General features: G+C 37.9%; 1 protein-coding gene across 2 annotated transcripts in view; it reads left to right on the forward strand.

The window, feature by feature from the left end:
- CPNE8 (copine 8) overlaps positions 1 to 22,514 on the forward strand; it is a 109,278-nt gene that overhangs the window by 28,362 nt on the left and 58,402 nt on the right. The window contains exons 1-4 of one of the 2 annotated variants that reach the window (XM_030015657.1): positions 5,910 to 5,984; positions 7,514 to 7,617; positions 11,468 to 11,507; positions 14,568 to 14,644. In XM_030015657.1, coding sequence (XP_029871517.1) covers positions 7,574 to 7,617; positions 11,468 to 11,507; positions 14,568 to 14,644 — 161 coding nt within the window. In that variant the 5' untranslated portion in view covers positions 5,910 to 5,984; positions 7,514 to 7,573. Of the gene's footprint in view, positions 1 to 5,909; positions 5,985 to 7,513; positions 7,618 to 11,467; positions 11,508 to 14,567; positions 14,645 to 22,514 lie in introns of those variants that run through there. The other variant, XM_030015655.1, reaches the window with a different exon arrangement.

Raw genomic sequence — 22,514 nt, forward strand, 5'->3', positions numbered from 1 at the left:
CCTTTCAAAGGAAACAGTTAATGGAAAAAAGCCAAAGCACAGAAAAATGAGGAATCCTTTCTGATTTTTATATACCTATGATTGTACAACCATCAGTTAAAAAGGGTTATGTAGAAATCACCATCATATGTACATGCAGTATACAGATTTCGTATGAGTATCTGCATGCATGTTAGAGGAATGTTGTGGTTTTTCTGATAATTAGTATGAGTTTACATATTAAAAACATTATTCTTCCTTTGGGACAAACACGCTACAGAATATTTATAACTATGCTTTTTCCAGAGTGGGGTTGGCAGTTGTGAATTCTCTGTTTCCTTCCTTGTAGTCTCTGTAATTCTGATTGAGACAGGTGTTATAACAGGCTCATTTTATTGCTACTAGGTTTCTTTCTCCACAATTCCAGTTTCTTATTTGTTCCGTTCACATGTAGTCAAGCTAGATTACAAACTCTGAGAAGAGGATTATCTTTTGTTGTGTGTTCATATACCATTTTGTGCAGTGAACTTCCAATGGAGAGTGTTACCTGGAGCTTCCTAAAGAATTTTCAAAAGCCATTTAGATAGAGCCAAGAACCTAGTGATAGTTTAAACCATTTTTTAGTTCTTTAGTTTTCTAGAATTGTAACAGAATACTAGGTTCTGACTGTTCACATTTCAGGAAAGATGTTTAAAAGACAAAGGACTAGAGATAAAAGTAATGAATTATTAAAAGATTAAATAACATATGCTACACTGCAAAACTTAAACTCAAATTATTTTCCTAATCAAGGAGTGAATTACAGATAATTTTAATCAGCTATATATATAACACTAAGAACATAAATTTCATAATGGAAAATGTTTCTGTCTAACAAAGGTATAGAAAGATCCAAAAGATGGAAAAGGAAGTGAAATAAAAATCAGGCAAGAAACAAGAACTTCTTTTGCAGAATAGGGGTGACTTAATTATTGCAACAACTTCATTGCAATTGTGGTAAATCACTGCAGATTTTTAAAAAACAAGAGTATAGTGCTTACTAGATATTATTCTCAAGTTCACTCACAGCCATAAAGTTGAAGCAAGAATTAATTCAGAGAATTCATATAGAAGGTGGTTAGCAGAGGGTTGGTTTAGACTCTCATAGTTACAATAGTTGCTTTGTATCTTTGATATTAGACTTACCCAACTTGCTAGTCTTTTATAACTCTGATGTTGAAATGAAGGTTATGATTTTCCATTAACCTTGTAGCCCCTTAGGCTGGATCACTAGATTGAGATGCCATAAAAATTCAAATGACTAAATAAATTTTAAAAATCCCCTTCTACCAGGATAGCTTGCATTATGAGGTGACAAAGACTCTCCATCTTGGGAAATCCAGGAAAGGGACTGTGTTGTTGATTTTTCTTTGTTGAACATTTATTTTCCTTTAAATAGTTAAATTGATTCAGTTACTCTCCTGAATGACATTTCTAAAGGTATTTGCTTGTTGGCCATGTTAAGATTTTAGCTTTACACAACTGTTAGTGGGGAAACTAGGCCATGTGGAGAACTAATTAATTAGCAACTATGTTATTAGTCATAAGTGACTGGATTATAGAAATAACCTGTTCTGCTTAAAAAAGGCTATAGGTAATTGGGAAAGTAGATTTAAAAAGATGATGCTTTATTTAGCTGAGAAGTGTAGACCTGTGATTTTGAGAGGCCAGCATTTTAATGTCATCTATAAGATAAATTTTAATAGTAATTTGTCAGTTATTTCTTCACAGAAAACTAATATAAATAATCATTTGTGTAGCCCTTGGAAAAAAGTAAACAGACCAAAAAACTGAAGCCTCAATTAAAAAAAGGTAATTTAAAATAATTTAAAGAAAAGTTAGTAGCACCACTGAATTCAGTCTCTTGAGTTTTGTAACAATTTCAGTATAACTGATGATAGATAAAGGTAACAGTGTAACGGGCACTCTGTTAGGCCTTCTCTGGTCTCAGTGTGATTTAATCATGAGCATATTGCATATTTATCTTCTTTTACTGATACACTTCTGTCGTGCATTTTAAATCAAGTCAGAAAGGTTCCCCAAGTGTAAAATGATTGTAGTGTAAAGTGAAATATTGTTTACTGAAAAAAAAGCAGATTTGAAGGGATGAAAACTACTTATAAATTTATATTTTACTGTTTAAAAAAATGAAAACTGCCATTTAGCTGCCATTTTATAACTTATTTTTCTCCTTTTGAAGTAACTTTTCCTTTGAATATATACATAGTTCTATTTCTAATGGAACTATAAAACTTAAAAAAACGAGATATGAAATATGACATAATCATGGAATAATTTATGTGAAAGGAACCTTTGCGTTATCCAGCCTCCTGCTCATCTGCTCTGCCTGGTTCATCCTCCTGATCCATGCAAAGCCATCTTCAAAGTTAGGCCAGGTTGCTCAGGGGCTTTCCCAGCTTTCCCATTTGAAATTCTTTAATGGCGGAGACTGCACAACTCTGAGTGACTCATTCCAGTGCTTAATCACTCATTCTGGAAGAGTTTTTCCCTATATCCCTTCATAATTTCCTTTGTTGCAACTTTTGACTATTGCATCTTGTCCTTTTGTTGCACTCTCTGTGAACTGTCTGGCTCAGTCTTCTTTAATGCTGTTTAGGGAGTGGAAGATGGTAGTGGAAATAGATCTTCCCTAAACCTTCTCTTCAAGCTGAACAAACTGAGCTCCATTGGCTTTTCCTCAAGTTGTGTGCTCCAGCCTGCCAATTTTTTTTTGGGGGGGGGGGGGTCCATTTAGCTGAACTGCCTCCAGTCTGTTGATTCAGTTGCATTTAGAGCCCCAAACCTCACCCAGTTTTCCAGGTGGGGCCCCACATGTGTTGAATAGACGGGGAATAATTGTCGCCTTTGATATGCAGCCTGTGCTGACCCTAATACAACCCAGTGTGTTGTTAAACCCTCAAGGCTGCACCAGGACCTATTCTGCACAGCTCATACTGCACCACTTTGTCCCCAGTACCAATACAGAATTTTGAATTTGTCTTTGTTGAACTTCATGAGAGAGGCCACAAGGCTGTATAAATACCTCAAGTTGCGACAAGGGAGATTTAGGTTGGATATTACGAAAAATTTCTTTACTGAGAGTGTTGTCAGACATTGGAACAGGCTGCCCAGGGAAGTGGTTGAGTCACCATCCTTGGAGGCATTCAAAAAGAATGTAGACAAGGTACTCCAGAACATTGTTTAGTGGGCATGGATGGTGGTTGGACTCGATGATGTTGAAGGTCTTTTCCAACCTAAAATGATTCTATAAGCTGGGTTTTTTGTCTGAGGTGAGCATCTGTGTCCCCCTCCAGTCACAATCATTTTAGGGTATGTAGGAACAAAGGGAAACAGTGCTTTCCTTTACCTAGCTATGTGCCTGTATCTTGCTTTTTCATGCACTGGTAGAAGTTGTCATGTCTCCAGTCCCTTAGTACCTTACATCTGAGTGAAATTGAGAGGGTTTTTTGAGTATGCAAGCCCAACATCGTGTGCTGCATTAGGGACAGCACTGCCAACGGGTCAAAGGGGGTGGTCCTTGCCCTCAGCACCAGTGAGACCATAGCTGGAGTGCTGTGTCCAGTGCTGAGGTCCCCTGTATGAGAAAGATACAGACATAGTAGAGTGGGTCTGACAAAGGGCCACTAAGATGTTAAAGGGACTGGAGCATCTCTCGTATGGGGAAAGGCTGAGAGAGCTGGGATTGTTCAGCCTGGAGGAGAGAAGGCTTACATTTTATTCCTGTTTATAAAAACCTGATGTGAGGCAGTAAAGAAGGCAGAGACAGACTATTCTCAGGTGTATCCAGTGGAAGGACAAGAGTCAATGGGTACAAATTGAAATACAGAAAATTCTATTTAAACATAAGAAAAAACCCTTTTTACTGTGAAGGTGATCTTATACTGGAACAGGTTGGCCAGAGAGGTTGCGGAGTCTCTATCCTTGGACATACTCAAAACCTGACTGGACAACCTACTCTAGCTGATCCTGCTTTGAGGAGGAAGGTGGAACTGGACAATCTCCTGAGGTCCCTTCCAACCTCAAGTATTATATGATTCTTGTCTGTTTTCCTTAGACATTAACTTTATTTTCCTCTGAATGGCTTTTCCAAAGTCAGGTGTATTCTTGTGTTGTGCAAACTGCCTTTACTGTTTCAAGAAGGATCATACTGTCAGAAAATGATCTGTTTATGAAGGTGTCAAGCCAGATGTTTGTCAAGAGAGGTATTAGTGCCCCTAAATGAACTCTTTTGACAAGTTATCCTCTGAGCTCACTTAGGTTTTGGGTTTGTGCCTTTGAATTTAGATGATGACTTTGGCAGCAGAAAGTAAATTTTCTTAGGCTACAGCTCCCCATGTTCTTTGTTTCTCTGTGTCTTCCATGTGTATAGAAGCGTAGGTCCCACATGATTGAAGATCCTCTTACTCTCCTTCAAGCTTGTCCTAATCTGAGGATTTAAAGAACTTCACTAACCTTTCTTTTCCTGCCTGGTGATTAAGGAGTCTCCCAGGACAATTTGCTTCTTGAATCTGCACAGGCTGGGAGATATTTTCATGGATATCTTTGTATATGTGTGTATGATTCTGTTGGACGTAGCATGAGAGACTGCCAGAACTTAATACGTGTTCTTTGCTTACTTGCTGTGCCTCTGGTAGCTTTGCCAGTTACAATGCAGTCACCCTTTGATCTTCTTTTTGAAGGATCAGAGTCCTTTGCTTCTAGAGTAGGTCAGTGTTTATCAGATTTCGGTTCTAAGTGTAAATCTCCTCTTTATGCAGCTGATCCAGTCTTTGAGAGAATTTGGAGAGTTTGGTGCAAGAGTACAAATGGAAGAAATAAGACGCTTGAGGAGAAAAAAATACACAGATGAGATATATCCCTGTTCAGAACTGCAAAATGGATGGTCCTTATGACCCCATTGTTCTCATTTCTCATCCCTGGTCTGATGAACTGCTGTTTACTGACTTGTGTCAGAGAGTGGCTTCTCATTTTCAGTGCATACCTTCAAGTGGTACTAAACGCTTAGATATTGCTGCATATTTCATTTTATCGGCCATTCCAGCTTTCAATTTTTCCTGGCTCCAATATTGTTGAATGACAGGGGAAGATTTTATTTATAAACATTGAGATTTATTTGACCTGGAAACTGATTGGAGACTGAATGTACATAAAATTTGAACGCTGTTATTCAGAGGGGAAAGAAAGGCCCTTTATCCCAGGCTAGTATTCCAGCCATACTTATTCCCATAGAAATGCCAACTTTCTACCACTGCTATCGTTTGTCATTGATTAATACATGGCCATAGTAGTCCCCAGTGTTGGTTCAAGAGAGTGTTTTTTACAGCACTCTACATGTCAACTTTATCCCAATGTTTCAGAGAATACCTTGAATAATTTCTCAAGAGACTGACTTTTTTCATCCAAAACAAACAGTAAGGATCAAACTACTTGTTCATGTTCTGATCTGTTTCCAGGATCATGTGCATCCTGTGCTAGTCCTCTTTTAAGACACTCAGGGATTTTATTTTGAATATCCAGTGTCATCTTCACTCTGGAGAGCTTCTGGAGATTTCTCCTTCCCATTCTGTATAATGCTTACCCCCTTCATAGCTATTGCTTTGGCTTAGGAGAACTGAAGAAATACAGTGATTGCTAATGAGTAAACTTGCTTTCTAAACACTTTGTGCTTTAGGACATATTCAGAAGCCTTCTTGCAGGGGATATCAAGGTTCCAATGAGACCAGGGAATCATTCCACTTAGGTTTTAAGAAATTATGTAAAGTCTTGGCAAAGGAGTATGCTAATTGACACTATATGTTAAATACTCTTTGCCTTTTATTTGGAGATGGTATCGTTCATTGGGAAGATAGTTTTGCTTCTCTGTCTTTTATAGGAAGTGCTGGAATATGGAGATCTCTGAATAAGACTGTACCAATTGAACATCTCACAGCATAGCGAAAGTGAAGGTACCTAACAGGATTCAAGCACACTCTGTAAAGAAGCAAATCACTACTGTGTCACTTCTGAGGGTTGTTCCTTTTCCTTAGACTTTATAGAGCTGTGTCTTGAAGATGTGTTAACTTATGTTGAACATTTTATTGTACCTGAGACCTTTGGGTGGGTAGTTGCTTTTTTGCAAAGCAGTTGTCCTCTTAGATACAGGCCCACTTCTCCAGATGACCCGTGTGAATGAATGGTGCTTGGAATCAGTCCCCTGCAGTTTGAATGCATGCATACACAGTCATTCAAAGGAGAAAAAAAGAGTTGCTGACAGTAATGGAGTTGCTTTGAAGCACACAAATAATGTGGCTGCAGTTCTTTACAATTTTATTTTAATAAGAATCAAGCACTGTAGTTTTGAGAGGAAGAGTCAGTGGAGTGTGCTCTGTCCTTCCATACCACATATATGTTAAGTATGCAGGGACCAGTACAGGGAGGCTCCTGTTGGAGTCTGAGGGGCTCTGTGCAGGGTATAGTGGTTAAATTCACATCTGTGATGTGAAAACATTTTTAGGAAATACATCTCAAAACCCTTCAGTTACAAGAAGTTTTATTCTTTCTTTATCCATGTTTATTGATTTAGTTAAGTCCTGTCAATTAAGAGGTTGACAGTCTTTGAGTCATTCAAAAGTCTCCAGTGCCAAATTGGAGTTTTGAGGACTCCTTAATGATGATCTTTCAGCAGACTGTCAAAAAACTTTTCAGTAGGCTATATTCAAATATGTCTTGATATGTTCAATGTGTAGGACAAAATGAAATGCTGATTTCAATAATAACTCATTCTTTTTTGTTTTATTTTCTGAGTATCTTGAAAGAACAGCTAAAACAAGAACAAAACTATCACGTTGATACTTTATGATCAGTCATTTATATCTGTGATGTATATGAACTGAAGTAAATCAAAAGTGTTTTGGTTTTTTTTAAATGAAAATATTTTCACTTTGATGAGAGCTGAGGCTCTTCCTGTAAACACCAAGAAAGAAAAGGTGTTTTTGCAGAAAGCTCAGAGAGAGAAGAGACGAAGAGACAGCTGAACTGAGGTGAAATAGGAGCTGGTTAATGCAAAAATTATACACTTCTAATGGAAGAACTATGTTCCCTGATATTTAAAGCTATCTGAAGTAAGCAATATATGCAAGCTTTTGCTTTCTGTTGTCAGGTTTTTGAGGAAATAGTGGATTTTTATGTTACTGAATTTCTTTCCAAAATTTTTGTGGATTCTGATCGGCTTTGGGAGTTGATGTTTATAAAGTTTAGGTTATACGATACAGGGCATGCACCACTTTTTATATTGAAATATGATGTCTTCTGCCAGCCTGTCTTCATCCACAGATAACTGATCTATTCCTGTGAATACAGTCATTTTCTTTCATGGCATCTATGTAAGAGAATTTTTTACAGGCTCTTTCATATCTCACATATTGCTGATATTGGCAGTCTACTTAATTATACTTCATTATAGCATGTGGCTTAAGCTTATACTTTTCTTTTACAGTTTGGAAGAACAGAAGTAATTGATAATACTTTAAATCCAGATTTTGTAAGAAAATTTATAATGGACTACTTCTTTGAAGAAAGAGAGAATCTGCGATTTGATTTGTAAGTTAACAATCTTTGACTCTAATATTGCAGTCTCTGTAAGTATATTAAGTTTTGTCTAGCATAAAATTAACTTGAAAAGAGGTATTATCTGTTGACATGGAATACATTAATAAACATGGTTGATTTAGCATTGTTCCTCAGAAATAAATGTGTAACATAAGAACAACCGAGGTTTAAGAAATTGGCAGGTGTTAACTAGTCAAAGTACAATAATACACACAATCATTACTTTTAGAAAATAGTTAGAAAGCTAAGGATGTCAAAATGTTAAAATATTCTTGCAGCATAGCCAATAAAACAGGTATGCACATACTGTCCAGAAATAAAATATTGTATAAGTAGTACAGAGGCAAAATTTTCTTTACTAAAATAAATGCCAGTATGCATCTAAATATACTAAATTTTAAGATTTTAAAATGAAAGCAGTTGTCCTAGAAATAGATAGCTTTTGACAGTAATCCAGATGTATTCATTTCATTCCACTGGTGGAATTGGTTTGATTTTCACTTTATTCTTTGGAAAATAGAATTGAGAGTCTAGTCACCAGGTCACCTTGCATGGTATCTGTTACATTTCACCCCATTCTTATTATTTCAGTCTTTGTGATAATCAAGCTTGTCTTCTTTTTTTAATTCTCATCCTCTTTTTTATTAGCAATTCTTCCAAACCTTGCCCTATGAGAGAGCACTTGAATAACCCTCATAGTGAATGGCTTTCCTTTAATTATCTCAGTTTTGCAGTAGAGTGTGCATAGTGGCCACAATTTTTCTTTATATGTCTTTTTTAGCTGAAGAACCATTTTCCTATTTCCTTTCATTTCCTTTTCAAGATGTACTTTAGCTTGAGTTTTGTTATTTTGTGTTCCTAAGTTTTCTGCCTTCATGTGTATTTCTTTTAGTTTATTTGTTCTTGAGAAAGATTTAGGAGAATCATCTGTTAAGTTACTTACCGAATAAATATATCAAGAAAGATGCAGTGTAGTCTGCCTTCCTATACTTTCTAATCCTAAAGATTGAGGTGTCCTGATATACTTTATGGAATTGCGACAAATCCTACTCAAGTGTTGACTATAGTAGAGGTAAGTTGTAGTATTATTGCTTCCCAATTTAAAGTTATGTTGCAAGTTTGCCTTGATATAGAAACTGCATTTATTGCATTTCTGTCTTGTAGACAGCAAAATAGATGAAGAAAGACTTCATAATTTGCCTAAAATCTCCTAGGAAGTTCATGGTAAAGCCATTTTAAAATCTTCTAGGCTTTAGTCTCAGCGCGCCATTTACTTATCCAACTAGTTGCTTTGAAGTGACTCTAACAGTCTCTTGATTTTATTTTGGTTTTTTGCTCCCCCCCCCCCCCCCCTTTCTGGAATGCAAATCAATTTGTACATTAAGCAGGGCATAAAATAAACAGAGCAGTGATCACGAGTGATAATTTTCCCGTAGCAGTAGAAGATGACGTATGGTGCCTGATAGATGTATGTTAGCAACATTAATAAATTTATGTGTAGTTTTGCTGGTTTTGTTTTAAGTTGCCATCAGGATGTACTGAAATGCTCTTGAATGGCAGCATTTCCTATATCGTGGAAGAAAACCCAAACACGTCTAATTTTTCTTTAGCTGTAAATGTCTTTTTTTAGCATGTCAGAATGCTTCCTAAGTTAATAAGATGTGTTGGAAGGATGAGTGAGGAAAAAAGTTCCATTGTGTTCAATACACAGATAGCAGCTAGCCGTTTTCATCTAGACTTCAACTGTTTCAAGGAGTGAAAGGAAATACTCAATGCCAAGAATAGATTACAGGGTGCTTCTAGATGGCTAGGTACAATTCTTTGATCTCCCCCATGGAAGCCTGGTGCAGACTTTATTTTTTATTTTAGAAGTTGGGTTTAATGTCATTAAATCAGCTAAGTATAACTGTTGCCTGCTATTTAAAATAACTTTAAGTAAGAGCTAGTCACTTTGTGAAGTAAAGGATTCTCGTCCATGTAGGTAAAGCATTGCTGAAATAAAGACACAGTTGGGGCTGTGTAGGAATCTTGATTTTGTTGCCTCTTGCTCCTTGTAGGATGCATGTATGTGATGGGGAGGAGGCAGTGCAATAGAAGAGAAGAGCAAAAGAAATGAATGAAGAGAGAGCTAGGCTTAGTCTAGGCAAAGAAAGGAAAGTCTGTAAAGAACTTCTGGATAAGTGCTATCTGAAAATGATTTGGACCTGGAAGGGAAAATACAGTCTCCTGTTTGATTCTTCATGTACTCAGAGAAATGGACTCCTGTTTGTTTATTTACGAAAAGCTGTAAATTTCAAACATACTCTGTACTTATCAGAAAGACCTGACTGCTTTCTGCTGCTATTTTGGATTACCTGGGCACAAGTCTATTCTGAACTCAAAGTTGAATAACTGTTTTTAATGTTTGCCTGCAAGTGACCTTAGCCATAGTCTGTGAATTTATTTTAGATCCCTGTAACAGTGATGAGAAATGAAATATTGTAGAACTCTGAGTTAAAAATGTGAATCTCATATAGCTACTCATGGATTAAAACTCTGATTTAGATCAGGAAAGAAGGATATTTAGAAAGCTTCCTTTTTTAAATTCCCCAGAAAAATTGCATACTACTGTTGGCCAAACTCTTGCTTTTCACAGAAGGAAACTCCTCATATGATTCATATTTTCTGCAACAAAAAGGAAGCGGCGAGTATATCTCTGTTTTTTGGTGTTCTGATAAATGAGCATGAGCCCCCTCCTAAACTGTACAGCCACCTATGTCTCAGGCCCCTTTCTGTTCATATTTGATGATTTGTTACTGATTTTGTCAGTGAAGTAGTTTTAGTTGTGTAGCTAGCCCTCAGGTCAAATTACCGGTTGTGTTTTTCTGTTCAATTGCACCAACAGTATGCAATTACTTTTTTTTTTTTTTTTTTTTTTTTTTTTTTAAAAAACCCTCATGTTAGTGATTTTTATAGCCATTCCTATGTTTACAAATATGTTTCTAAAACTTTGACTGTGCTGCACCACATCCAGCTACGTTGTGGTATTCCAGTCCTCCTGACTTGTGATCTGGTCCATAATGCATCCCAACAACCAGTTGTGGCAGTACAACCAAAGGCATAGCATACCACACAGTGGGAATGGAAACATGCAGGGAGTCTGAGATGGGCATAGAGAATACTTTTTCGATTTAGTTACTGGTATTGAATCTGAATGTAGGATTTGATAAAAGTATTATTCTGGATTATCTGATAAAGATTGAAGACTATGGAAGTATAGAGATCAGTAATCCCTGAAGAATTTCTTATATTAATTTTTTTTAATCTATTTTGAATTCACAGAGTCATTTTTTTGAAATCTGACTTGTTAGTGGAAGGGAAACAATGACATTTTCTAGCTGGAGGAAGAACAAGATTATGATAAGCTGAAAAGAACAAGTCAAACTCTTGCTAAAAGCAATTTAGTTTTTTTGTCAGTTATTTCTATGTAATTAGTCAAATGACTGAAAAATTACCTAAGAAAATAATTCACAAGTTAGTTTGTTTTCTAAGGTTAATTTTTAAATTTTGTTCTGGTTTTTGGTAGCTTTCATTGTTCAAACAGGAACATCAGAATAATTTCTCTTAGTAACCTGCACTTTGTTGAAAACTGTTTCATTTCAAATAGCGAGTGAACCATAATCCTATAATCTGTGATGATTCAATTTGCCTTACTTACTGGTGAGACTTCCATTCACGTATCTGTTTATGTAAATTTCACACATTGAAATAGGTGAAAGAATTGTTTGATTTTTGTTTCTTTACATTGTCCTCAGATCTGTCATCTGGCAACTCTGATATAACTTTCCTTTTTTTTTTTAAGCTACGATGTTGACTCGAAGAGTCCTAACTTATCAAAACATGTAAGTTTTTCCTTGCTATTATACTTTCTTGTGCTGAAATGCTTACGCTTTCCTAAATCTGTTTATTTTATTTTGACTGTAACTAATACAGATGCATAGAGACAAATACAGTTATTGTGCTGTGGTTAATAACATATATAATGCTCATGAGTATAATTTTAATGGGACATTCCTCCTGTAAAGGGCATATTTAATCACGCGTGTATATCTTTTCAGATATGTGATATGCTGCATTTTGTTGATACTTCTCTGGGTCCCAAACATTGCAAACATGTTTTGATTGTGTCCCAATTAATATTAGTAGGAACCTTTTATGCTCATGTCATCTTGAAGTGGAAGGGATTAAATAGTAACTTTAAAATTTAGAGATGCGAGAGTAGAATTCAGAGGCCTCTGAGTGAATTTTTTTAAATAAATACAGAAAGGCTTTGGTAAGAGAACCTTTAAGAATCCGGAGCAAAGGAAAAGAGAATAATGGAAGGAATGCGGTATGTGTGTTCTTGATAAGTGAAAAGATAAGACTTTTAGCCATTGATCTCCAGTTAGATCCTCCTTGTAAAGGTTTAAAGCCCCTGGCAAATCGTTTTCCATCTCTGTCATCATGGAAAGGTGGTCTGAATAACTGCAATGCTAGCTAGGAGGATGCAGAAAATAGAAGTCTTCCCTATACTGTCTGCAACAAGGATAAAGCCTCATCCTGGGCTTCTGCCCAAGATTGTTTGCACTTCTGTAGTAACTAGTTTATCTGAATTCTTTTCCCACTGAAACATACTTATTTGTACAAAAACCTCATAATTAAGTTTTAAGAAAAAAGATAAGACACGAGATAAGATAGTCACTATGGAAGTGCAAACAAAGATATATGCAAATATATAACCTAGATTTCATTGATTACTGGAACAGGAATTGAAGGTTTGAGCATCTTGCTGACCCCATGGAAAAAAAGGACAAAACAGTGAGAAAACAAACCAATGTTCTTCTGAAGACTATTCAGGTAGATCTTGAATTACATATGTGCCTGTTACATTCTAATTAGTGCAGGCTAAGCGTACTCAGACACATTAGGTCCTGTTTTTTAGACAGGGCCAATTTCCTGGACTCTTCAATTGTGGAGGGAAACTTTATTCTTTAGACATTAACATTAATATCAGAAATACCTATTTCCCTCCATTGTCTTTAAGAGGAAATCTGTACAATTTGGTGTAGACTTGGTATCTGTGCTGAAGACATCCAAACTATGCCATATAATCTTAAGCACACAAAGAAGACAATGGCTCTGAGAACCCTGTGAAAGCTGGTAGCTAGAAATATGTTTCTTAATGACAGCAATTCATTTCCATCATTTCCCAAGTGCTCAGGGTTGGTCTGGATTGTTCCTTTTGCTGCCAGCTTCCCGCGTCTCTTTCCTGTAGCTCTTAAGAATTTGGGCAGTGAGTAGGTAGGAAGTGAGTAGAGCTTTGCTCGTATCCATGCACTGGGAGTTTGTTTTTTCTGAAAAATGTCAGGCCAGTAGTATTTGCATAGCTAGACTGCTCATGCATTGTAGTCACCTCGTGAAGAATAAGATCTTCCCTGTTCCTAAAAATAGCTGTTGATCCATTCCTTTGGAAATACTGGGTAGTGTCATTGAATAGTTGAACAGTTTGGGGGATAAAAAAGAGTCAGCCTGAAGAATTTCAGTTTCAGTGGCTTGGTTTTGGCAAAATGAGAAGTAAATGAAGCGAGTTTTATAACGGATGTATGAAGTAACCAGACTAGACAGAGCTGCCATTGTAGCTGTCTGTAATAATGTTTATAAAACTGGCTACCTGAAATCAGACTTTTATGTTAATAGTAACTTCCTGATTTAAGAAAAAACAACAGAGTAATGAACAATTGTCATTAATAACAGACTGTGGAACTAATAGGAATTAATCATAGAAACTCCACAAAAAAAAAAAAAAAAAGAAAATTGTGGAAAACATTGTTTTAGTGTAGAAAATGGTGTTACTTTAGAATATGTCATGCCTGATGATTTTAAAAATTAATGAGGAGCTGAGTATTTTCAGATTAATTATAGCCATTTTAAAAGACTTAATCTTTATGGAAACAGTGTCACAGAGTCAGATCAGTTAAAGGACATAGTTCAAAAATTTATTTTTGCAGGGTTATTTTCCTCTTCAGTGGGATTAGTTCTCAGATCCAATTTGCTGTGTGGACCCATAACTCACACAGCTCAGAGATGGGAATGAGTGGCCTGGGCTGGGAGAAGAGTCAGAACTACTTGTACAGATATTCGCTACTATACACAATATCATAAAGTTATGGTTTGCCGTATAGGAATTATAGTGTCTTGATTCTCATGACTGTTTGTGAACAAATCTCACAAGCTACTGTTACCACTACTGCCAATGATGCTGGGAAGAACAGAGCTAGCGAGCTCTTTTCACTTGAAAGATAAGGAGTTGTACTGCAGCATAAAGTTTTTTTTCAATATACATACAAATTTGAAAATCCATTCATATTTTTATACTACTTATGTTACAGGGAGATATAATATGAAAATTAGCTGAGTTTTAGTGATGTAGTTAAATTATAAAACACGAAAATAAAGTCTGTCATTAAAGCAATGCTCGCATATACTTGTCAATCCAGGATGCTCATACAGATCCTGCACAGGCTTGAATTTCTGCCAATGTAATTCACTTCCAAGAAATTCATAGAATCAATGTAGAATCTCTTCATAAAAGAGAAATTTAGTAAAATTCTCCAGTTACGGTAAAAAACCAGTTATGTTTCTAATGCTTTTAAATTTTTTCCATCTCAGTTTCATTTTTGTTGATGAAAAAGGCAACATAAAAACAGTAAGTGGAGTGCATTAGAATTACTTCTGTAAATGTAACCCAGTGTTATGTAAAATATGTAATAGTCTGTTTTATGATTCATTATTGCATGATTATTATTAAGATGCGATGTTTGGCAGAATGTGTTCTACAATAGTGAACAGCCCAGGTAAATGGGAAACCAAATTTGTTTCAATGTGAAATATGAATTCTGAGTTTTTATGTTATTGCTTTTCAGGATTTTTTGGGACAAATGTTTTGTACACTGGGAGAAATAGTTGGATCACAGGGGAGCAGACTGGAAAAATCAATTGTGTAAGTATGTAATTCTTGAATATTGGATGAATACATCCTGCTTCATGAGGTTAGAGTTGTGGGGTTTTTTTGTTGTGAGGTATCTTGATATATGGGATTGACAGACGTGACTTCTAAGAGAAAATAAGTTGTTAGGTACAATAGAAGTCTGTCTTTATGATGCTTTAAGTTTCAATTTGGACAATTAGCAAAGAAAATGACTCCTCCAAAATTTTTGTGAACTTCATTTCATCTTGCATTAGAAATAGTTTGAGTATACTAATCTTATAAATGTTTTTATTCCTATTTCTCAAATTAACACACCATAAATCTTTATTGCCTTTTGTTCAAGCATCAAGGAAGAAAACCCTCACTGTTTCAAATCCAAACATTCCTACTCGTATTTCTATTGTTCCAAATAATACAATTCCCAAACAGTGAGGCAATCCAGAGTATGAAGTATTTTCTATTTTTCCTACTAAATTTATGGAAAACTTTATGATCAATGTATTTTTCTCCCACTGAGAGGATTTTGATGTTTGCAAACCATTGTTCATAGGGATGTACAGATATTTAAAACACCAGTTATTTGAACAATCTGCATTTTCTGTTCCTAAATAAGGTTTGAGTAATTAAAAATATTTTACAATTTTTATCTAAATGTATGCTATAAATTCACATATGACATTAAAAGCAAACATTTAAATATATAGCTGGACATTTAATAAGATGGTAATATCTTTTAATTTGGAATTTTTGTGGGGTTTTTAGTTTTTTGCTTTTATTAATAATAATTGCACTGCAGGGAATGATCATGAGTTTGGTTACTCTGTCTGATGGAGCGTTCTTCTTGTCCCATTTTACTACGTTCATTATGAGTAATACACCAGGGTTACTTCATTCACTTTTCTTTATTACTGATTTCCTTATAAGGGCAGATGAAGTTTTTTAGGCTTAGCAAGCCTTATATTATTCTGGGCTAAACTTTGGTGAAAACACCACATGGCACATTCTGACAAGAAACAGGATCTGGATAAACTACAACAATTTGCAAAATTCAGAATGTACTTAGATATTATTTTAGTGTAATTGCCTAATCAAGTTATATTAATGATGCATTATTAATCTGATGTAAAATTCTTAGGAAATATGTTCCTAGCTCTACAGTTTTTTTATGTATATATCTGATGTAATTAACCATTTCTGTTACTCAGTTTACCCTTTTATATCTAACTTTAGTGGTTTATATGGTTTATACACTACTTACCTTCTCATGTACATATCTTATATCCTGTACCTGTCAACTTCAAACTTAAACATTAGTTTAAGTAGTAGCTTTGAAGTCCTATGAAAAATCTCAGAAGTCGGTATTTTGTTATCAGTGTCCAAAATATACCAATGGTAGCCTTTTTCCCTAGATTTTATTAGAGACTTTTATCTTTTTTATGTAAAGAACTTAATGTCATTGATAAAATAATTTTAAAAAAGCATTTCTCTAGTTTGTATCAAATACTGTGGTGGTGTTCTGTGGAGGTGGCCCTAAACTTTTAATCTTGGTGAAAACAGTGGCCAGCTTCAAGGAGACCCACATATGATAGCTATCATTTTCTCTTTCAAAAACTTTGAAGTGTTGAGCTGTCATGCTAAAAACTCTTCTCAATACTCGAATGCAGTAAAATTCTTAAATTTTTACAATTCCAACGCAAGTGTAAGCTTGGAAAAGCATCTGAAGTTTCCTATTTTCATGCCAAAAATAGTTTCAGGGTGTCTCCAGAACTCTTTCTGGATGAAATAACAGTTCAGAACAGACCACTTAAATTGACAAACTGAAAGAGAATTTATATAGTTTTCCTTTAATTTAATCTAAGGATCTTTATGAAATAATAAAAATTTTAAAGTAAAATAAATATTTCTATTACAAAAACTATGGTAAACTTTCTTTAATTGTATTTTAAGTTTAGAAAATATTTTAATGGGATTTAGTCTACTTGAATTTCTGAGACTTACACATACCTGAAACAAATCCTTTTGAATCATAAATGTTGGGGGTTGGCTAGCACTGCTTTGTGGGGAGGTATTCCTGTAGTTATGCCCTTCCAGTCCATTAGCCTTGACTAAATTCTGTCTGTAAATGTCTTACTTCCAATCATTTAGTTTTTGTACAAAGGGAAATTTCGGCTATTCAGCAGGACTCATTTATCATACAGTTCATGCTGAAAAATTGAGTAACATGAAAAAACTTGAAAAGTCTTCGCAAAACATTTTCACTAAATGTTTTATCAAAATAAGCCTTTGATTTAGTTTCCCTAATTTACAGCCAACTGCAGATGGTTCAAATTGATTTGTAACAAATGTGAGCTGTTAGTTCCCTTGCTGAATTCCATGACTGTATGTGGTGGGTTGATCCTGGCTAGATGCCAGGGTCTCACCAAAGCTGCTCTATCACTGCCCTTCCTCAGCAGGGCAGGGGAGAGAAAAACTATAATGAAAAGCTTGTGAGTTGAGATAAGAACAAGGAGAGATCATTCACCAATTGCTGTCATGGGCAAAACAGACTTGACCTGGGGAAAGTAACAATTTATTGCCAATCAAATCAGAGTAGGATAATGAGGAATAAAACAAAATCCTAAAACACCTTCCCCCCCCCCTCCCTTCTTCCTGGGCTCAACTTTACTCCGGAGTTCTCTACCTCCTTCCCTCTAGCGGCACAGGGGGACAGGGGATGGGGGTTGTGGTCAGTTCCATTACACATTGTCTCTGCTGCTCCTTCCTCCTCAGGTGGAGGACTCCTCACTCTTCCCCTGCTCCAGCGTGGGGTCCCTCCCACGGGAGACAGTCCTCCTTGCACTTCTCCAACGTGAATCCTTCGCATGGGCTGCAGTTCTTCACAAACTGCTCCAGTGTGGGTCCTTTTCCACGGGCTGCAGTCCTTCAGGAACAGACTGCTCCAACATGGGTCGCCCATGGGGTCACAAGTCCTGCCAGCAAACCTGCTCCAATGTGGGCTTCCCACGGGGTCACAGCCTTCTTTGGGCATCCACCTGCTCTGGCCTGGGGTCCTCCACAGGCTGCAGGTGGAGATCTGCTCCACTGTGGACCTCCCTGGGCTGCGGGGGGACAGCCTGCCTCACCATGGTCTTCCCCACGGGCTGCAGGGGAATCTCTGCTCTGGCACCTGGAGCACCTCCTCCCCCTCCTTCTTCACTGACCTGGGGGTCTGCAGGGTTGTTTCTCTCACATATTCTCACTCCTCTCTCCGGCTGCTGTTTCTGTTCTGCAGCAACTTTTTCCTCTTCTTAAATACATTATCCCAGAGGTGCTACCACTGTTACTGATAGGCTCAGCCTTGGCCAGCAGTGGGTCTGTCTTGGAGCCGGCTGGCATTGGCTCTGTCAGACTGTGATGGGTTGACCCTGGCTGGTTGCCAGGTGCCCACCAAAGCCGTTCTATCACTCCCCCTCCTCAGCTGGACAGGGGAGAGAAAATATAACAAAGAGCTTGTGGGTCGAGATAAGGACAGGAGAGATATCACTCATCACTTACCGTCACGGGCAAAACAGACTCAACTTGGGGAAAATTAACTCACTTTATTACAAATCAACCAGAGTAAGGTAATGAGAAATAAAACCAAATCTCAGAACACCTTCCCTCCACCCCTCCCTTCTTCCCAGGCACAGCTTCACTCCCGGCTTCTCTACCAACCCCCCCAGCGGCACAGGGGGACGGGGAATGGGGTTTACGGTCAGTTCATCACACGTTGTTTTCTGCCGCTTCATCCTCCTCAGGGGGAGGACTCATCACACTCTTCCCTGCTCCAGCGTGGGGTCCCACCCACGGGAGACAGTCCTCCACGAACTTCTCCAACGTGGGCCCTTCCCACAGGCTGCAGTTCTTCATGAACTGCTCCAGCATGGGTCCTTTCCACGGTGTGCAGTCCTTCAGGAGCACACTGCTCCAGCGTGGGTCCCCCACGGGGTCACAAGTCCTGCCAGAAAACCTGCTCCGTGGGCTCCTCTCTCCACAGATCCGCAGGTCCTGCCAGGAGCCTGCTCCAGCGCGGGGTTCCCACGGGGTCACAGCCTCCTTCAGGCACCCACCTGCTCCAGCGTGGGGTCCTCCCCGGGCTGCAGGTGGAGATCTGCTCCACCGTGGACCTCCATGGGCTGTAGGGGGACAGCCTGCCTCACCATGGTCTTCCCCACGGGCTGCAGGGGAATCTCTGCTCCGGCGCCTGGAGCATCTCCTCCCCCTCCTTCTTCACTGACCTTGGTGTCCGCAGGGTTGTTTCTCTTACATGTTCTCACTCCTCTCTCCGGCTGCCGAATCTGCCTGTCCCAACTTTTTTTCCTTCTTAAAAATGTTATCACAGAGGCGTTACCACTATCGCTGATTGGCTCGGCCTTGGCCGGCGGCAGGTCCATCTTAGAGCCGGCTGGTATTGGCTCTCTCTCGAACACAGGGGAAGCTTCCAGCAACTTCTTACAGAAGCCACCCCTGTAACCCCCCCCCCGCTACCAAAACCTTGCCAACAAAAGCAATACACAGACATGGTGGAAGCTTCTAGCAGCTTCTCGCAGAAGCCACCCCTGCAGCCCGTCCCCCACTACCAAAACCTTGACATACAAACCCAGTACAGTGATGTGATTATTACTGCCGCAACATCCTTTAACAATATGATTCATATTCTCTTTAATATTCAGAATGGAGGTCGGTAATAAATGCATTTTTGCTGAATTTTGAGGGTTTCCAAATATAGTTCAGTCACCTGATCACTATATTTACAGACTCATTCTTTATGACAAGTCCCTAGTAATCCTCCGTGCCCTCCCTGCAACCTCTCCTGCCCTCCTTATCCTCCCTCCCCAAGGACTACACCAGTACTTTTTTACACTATTTCTTTTTAAATCAGGGGTTTAATTGTCCTATACATAAACAGTTCTATTAATATCACTACATGTTCCTTATCATTTTCCTTCTCTGTATTGGTGGGACTGTGCACACTGGGAACTACTTCATTTTAAGGGTAAATATATTCTTCAACTCTGCAGGTGAGGAAAGTTTCAGTATCTGCAGCATACTTCAGGAAAACTCTTACAAATACACTATTTAAACTTGAAAACATACCTATGCACACAGTAACATAATATATGTTAGAAGTAATACTACTTCACTGTATCACTTTGTTAAATAACTTGAAAAACTACACAGAAAATGGTACTTTAAAACTGCATCAATTTCTGTTGTCATCAAGGTTTGTAGATGAACCTTAACTTTTAAGATGTCCTTCAATTTCAGTATCTAATCACAAATTGTCTGCAATAAAATAAATATTGTATAAAATTTAACACTAAAAAAAACCCCACCCCCCAAAAACCTAAAATTGGCTGCATCACTATTGGGAGTGTTAAATTACTGTTTAATAGATTTTGGCTACTGTGGAACAGTAGGAAACTGTTAATTGTAATCTACCTCCTGCAAAAAAAGATCCTGCACAAACAAACAATGAAGAATCAGCTGATCAGATTATCAGATTTCTAATACAACCATACAAAGTGGTTAACTTCAGCAAGTACTGTTACTGGACAACTGTGTTTTGTGATTCTCCTCTTAATCCTGTTCTGGATATTAAACTTTTAAAAACTTGTCCAGGAAATAGCTTTGAGGACAAGTATAGTAAGTGGTATAATAGAAGAGGTGTGTTAGGTTACATGATTAAGAAGCTTGTCTGCAAACAAAGGAGAAGAGAGGCACAATGGCAAGTGGGGGAACCCCAATAATACCTTGCCCTGGCTACTTACAGACCCATCCCAGGAGAGCCATCAGCCCATTGAAGTCCCATCTCCACACCTACAAGGGAGCACAGAGGTACAGGGCAGGTGGGGGAACTCCAGTAACCCAATTAGAGAAACAGCCCCTGCCCAGCTCCTACCAGGGCTGTCCCAGGAGAGCCTCAGTACCATGGGATGGGGACACACACTCTCTACTTGTTCTGGACATATTTTTAGTTCTTGATGGTGAGCAGGTTGGTTGCATAGTTTGACCAGGTACTTGAGCACACAAACACTATCCTGTCAATAGGGACAAGAGGTTGGCCCTATTTTGTTTACTTCTACTAAAACAGAAGTTCACTAACTTTTCACTGTCTAGGCCTAACGTATGCTAACTGCCACAGTGAATTGCACTGTTGCAACTCCATTGACTGTTTTGGCTGTTAGTTGACTCTACTGGAAGCTTGTGGTGACTCCGTCAGAGAAAGGTGCTGACTTTGAAGACACCCATATTTAGTAAGACAAATCTTGCTGACTTCTTGAAGGTCTTTATAGTTCTGTCTGTCTTCAGAGTGGTAAATTATTCAGCACAGTACACATTTTTTTTTCTGAGAAAGTTCCTGAAATTTATTTTAAACATGTAGATTAAAAATCATCCATTCAGCAGTTTGTTATCACTTGGTTAAGTGAAGTCTGAAGTGAGTAACAGATGAAGTTTAAAGTTTGAAATTAGCTGTGAGAAAGGACAAGACATCAGTGAAGATTCTATTGAAAAAAGATCTTAAAATTATCTCACAGTTGTGTGGGCCTGTGTGATGCATTTTCTCTTGGGTAAACAAGCATTGTTCAGGTCTTGCTTCTGATACTACTCTGTTGTATGGCAGTTACTAAATGGACCCAAATCAGTTGTCCCCCTGAAAGATTTTGAAATATACCTTCCTTTTTGTATATGTAGTGAGGGTAGATATTTGTTAATGTTAATGAGAAAGTGTTTGTGACTTTTTATCAGCTTTTTCCCATGTTCAGGTTTTATTTTGTCATTGGTGCTTTTGACAGTGCTGTGGCTAGACAACTGTGCCTGGTTGATTGTTCACTCTGGACTCTTTGAAGTCTGGACACCTTGGTGTCTAGGAGACATTTAGTGTCCTATTTTATTCATTAAACCATTGCATTGCATTTCAGGATTGTTTGCTTATAGATGCGTGTTTAATGTCTCTTAATATTCAAATAACAATAATTCAATTGACAACATTGCATGTCTTCGGTTCCTAAGGATATTTACTGCTTTGAATTTACTGTTTTCTTTACCAAGTTATGTGAAGTCCACGTTCACATTACTTGAATGTTCTTTATAATCCTTCACTTGAGATCAGAGAGCTTTTTCTCTTCACAGTGTTTCTGAAGTTCATTAGCATTTTGCCTTTTCTGTTCTCTGCCAATGGATGTGCAAAGAAGAGAATGCCCAGTGCTGTTTTAGTCCCAATCAGCTACCCTACTGAAGTAGCACTTTTAGTACTTAACCAGCTTAAGAAGCTTGAATTCCATTCTCTGATTGGCATTGAAGTAAGCTCTGACATTCTTTCAAAATGAAAATTACAAAGATTGGAAGCTTAAACTTCAGATCTATCTACTTTGGACATTTACAAGAGCCTCATGAGATTCAGGACTCCATGGCTGCCATGAGCTGGCCAACTCCAAGTCAGATTGTATATCACCAGGGAAAGTTCCCATAGAAAGTACTATGAAAGGGTATTCTTGTCCTTCATCAAAATGAATGTAAGCATCTCAAGCCTAGATGGTCACCATTGCAGTGGTCTGTCAGGCAGACTGAAACATACCTTGCTACTGATCTTCATGGTGAGTGCAAAAGTGGAGATATACATGCATATTTTTCTTCTTCACCTTCATGACAGGCATGACTTGCAGTTTCATTGGTCTTAAAAGCACCAGTGTCTTATGCCTCTGAGGCATGAACGGAATAGTATTTGGTCTTGGTGGGTATGAGGATGTCTTCTGGACCTCCCCCTCTGTTTCTGACACCATTAAGGGCTTTGAATTCAGTGCAGTCTGTTGCAGAAGACTCTTGCTCCCAGTATGGTAGTGCGCTAGCCTGTTATCTCTGT

The sequence above is a fragment of the Aquila chrysaetos genome, chromosome 5, assembly GCF_900496995.4.
Source record: "Aquila chrysaetos chrysaetos chromosome 5, bAquChr1.4, whole genome shotgun sequence".
Lineage (NCBI taxonomy): Eukaryota > Metazoa > Chordata > Aves > Accipitriformes > Accipitridae > Aquila > Aquila chrysaetos.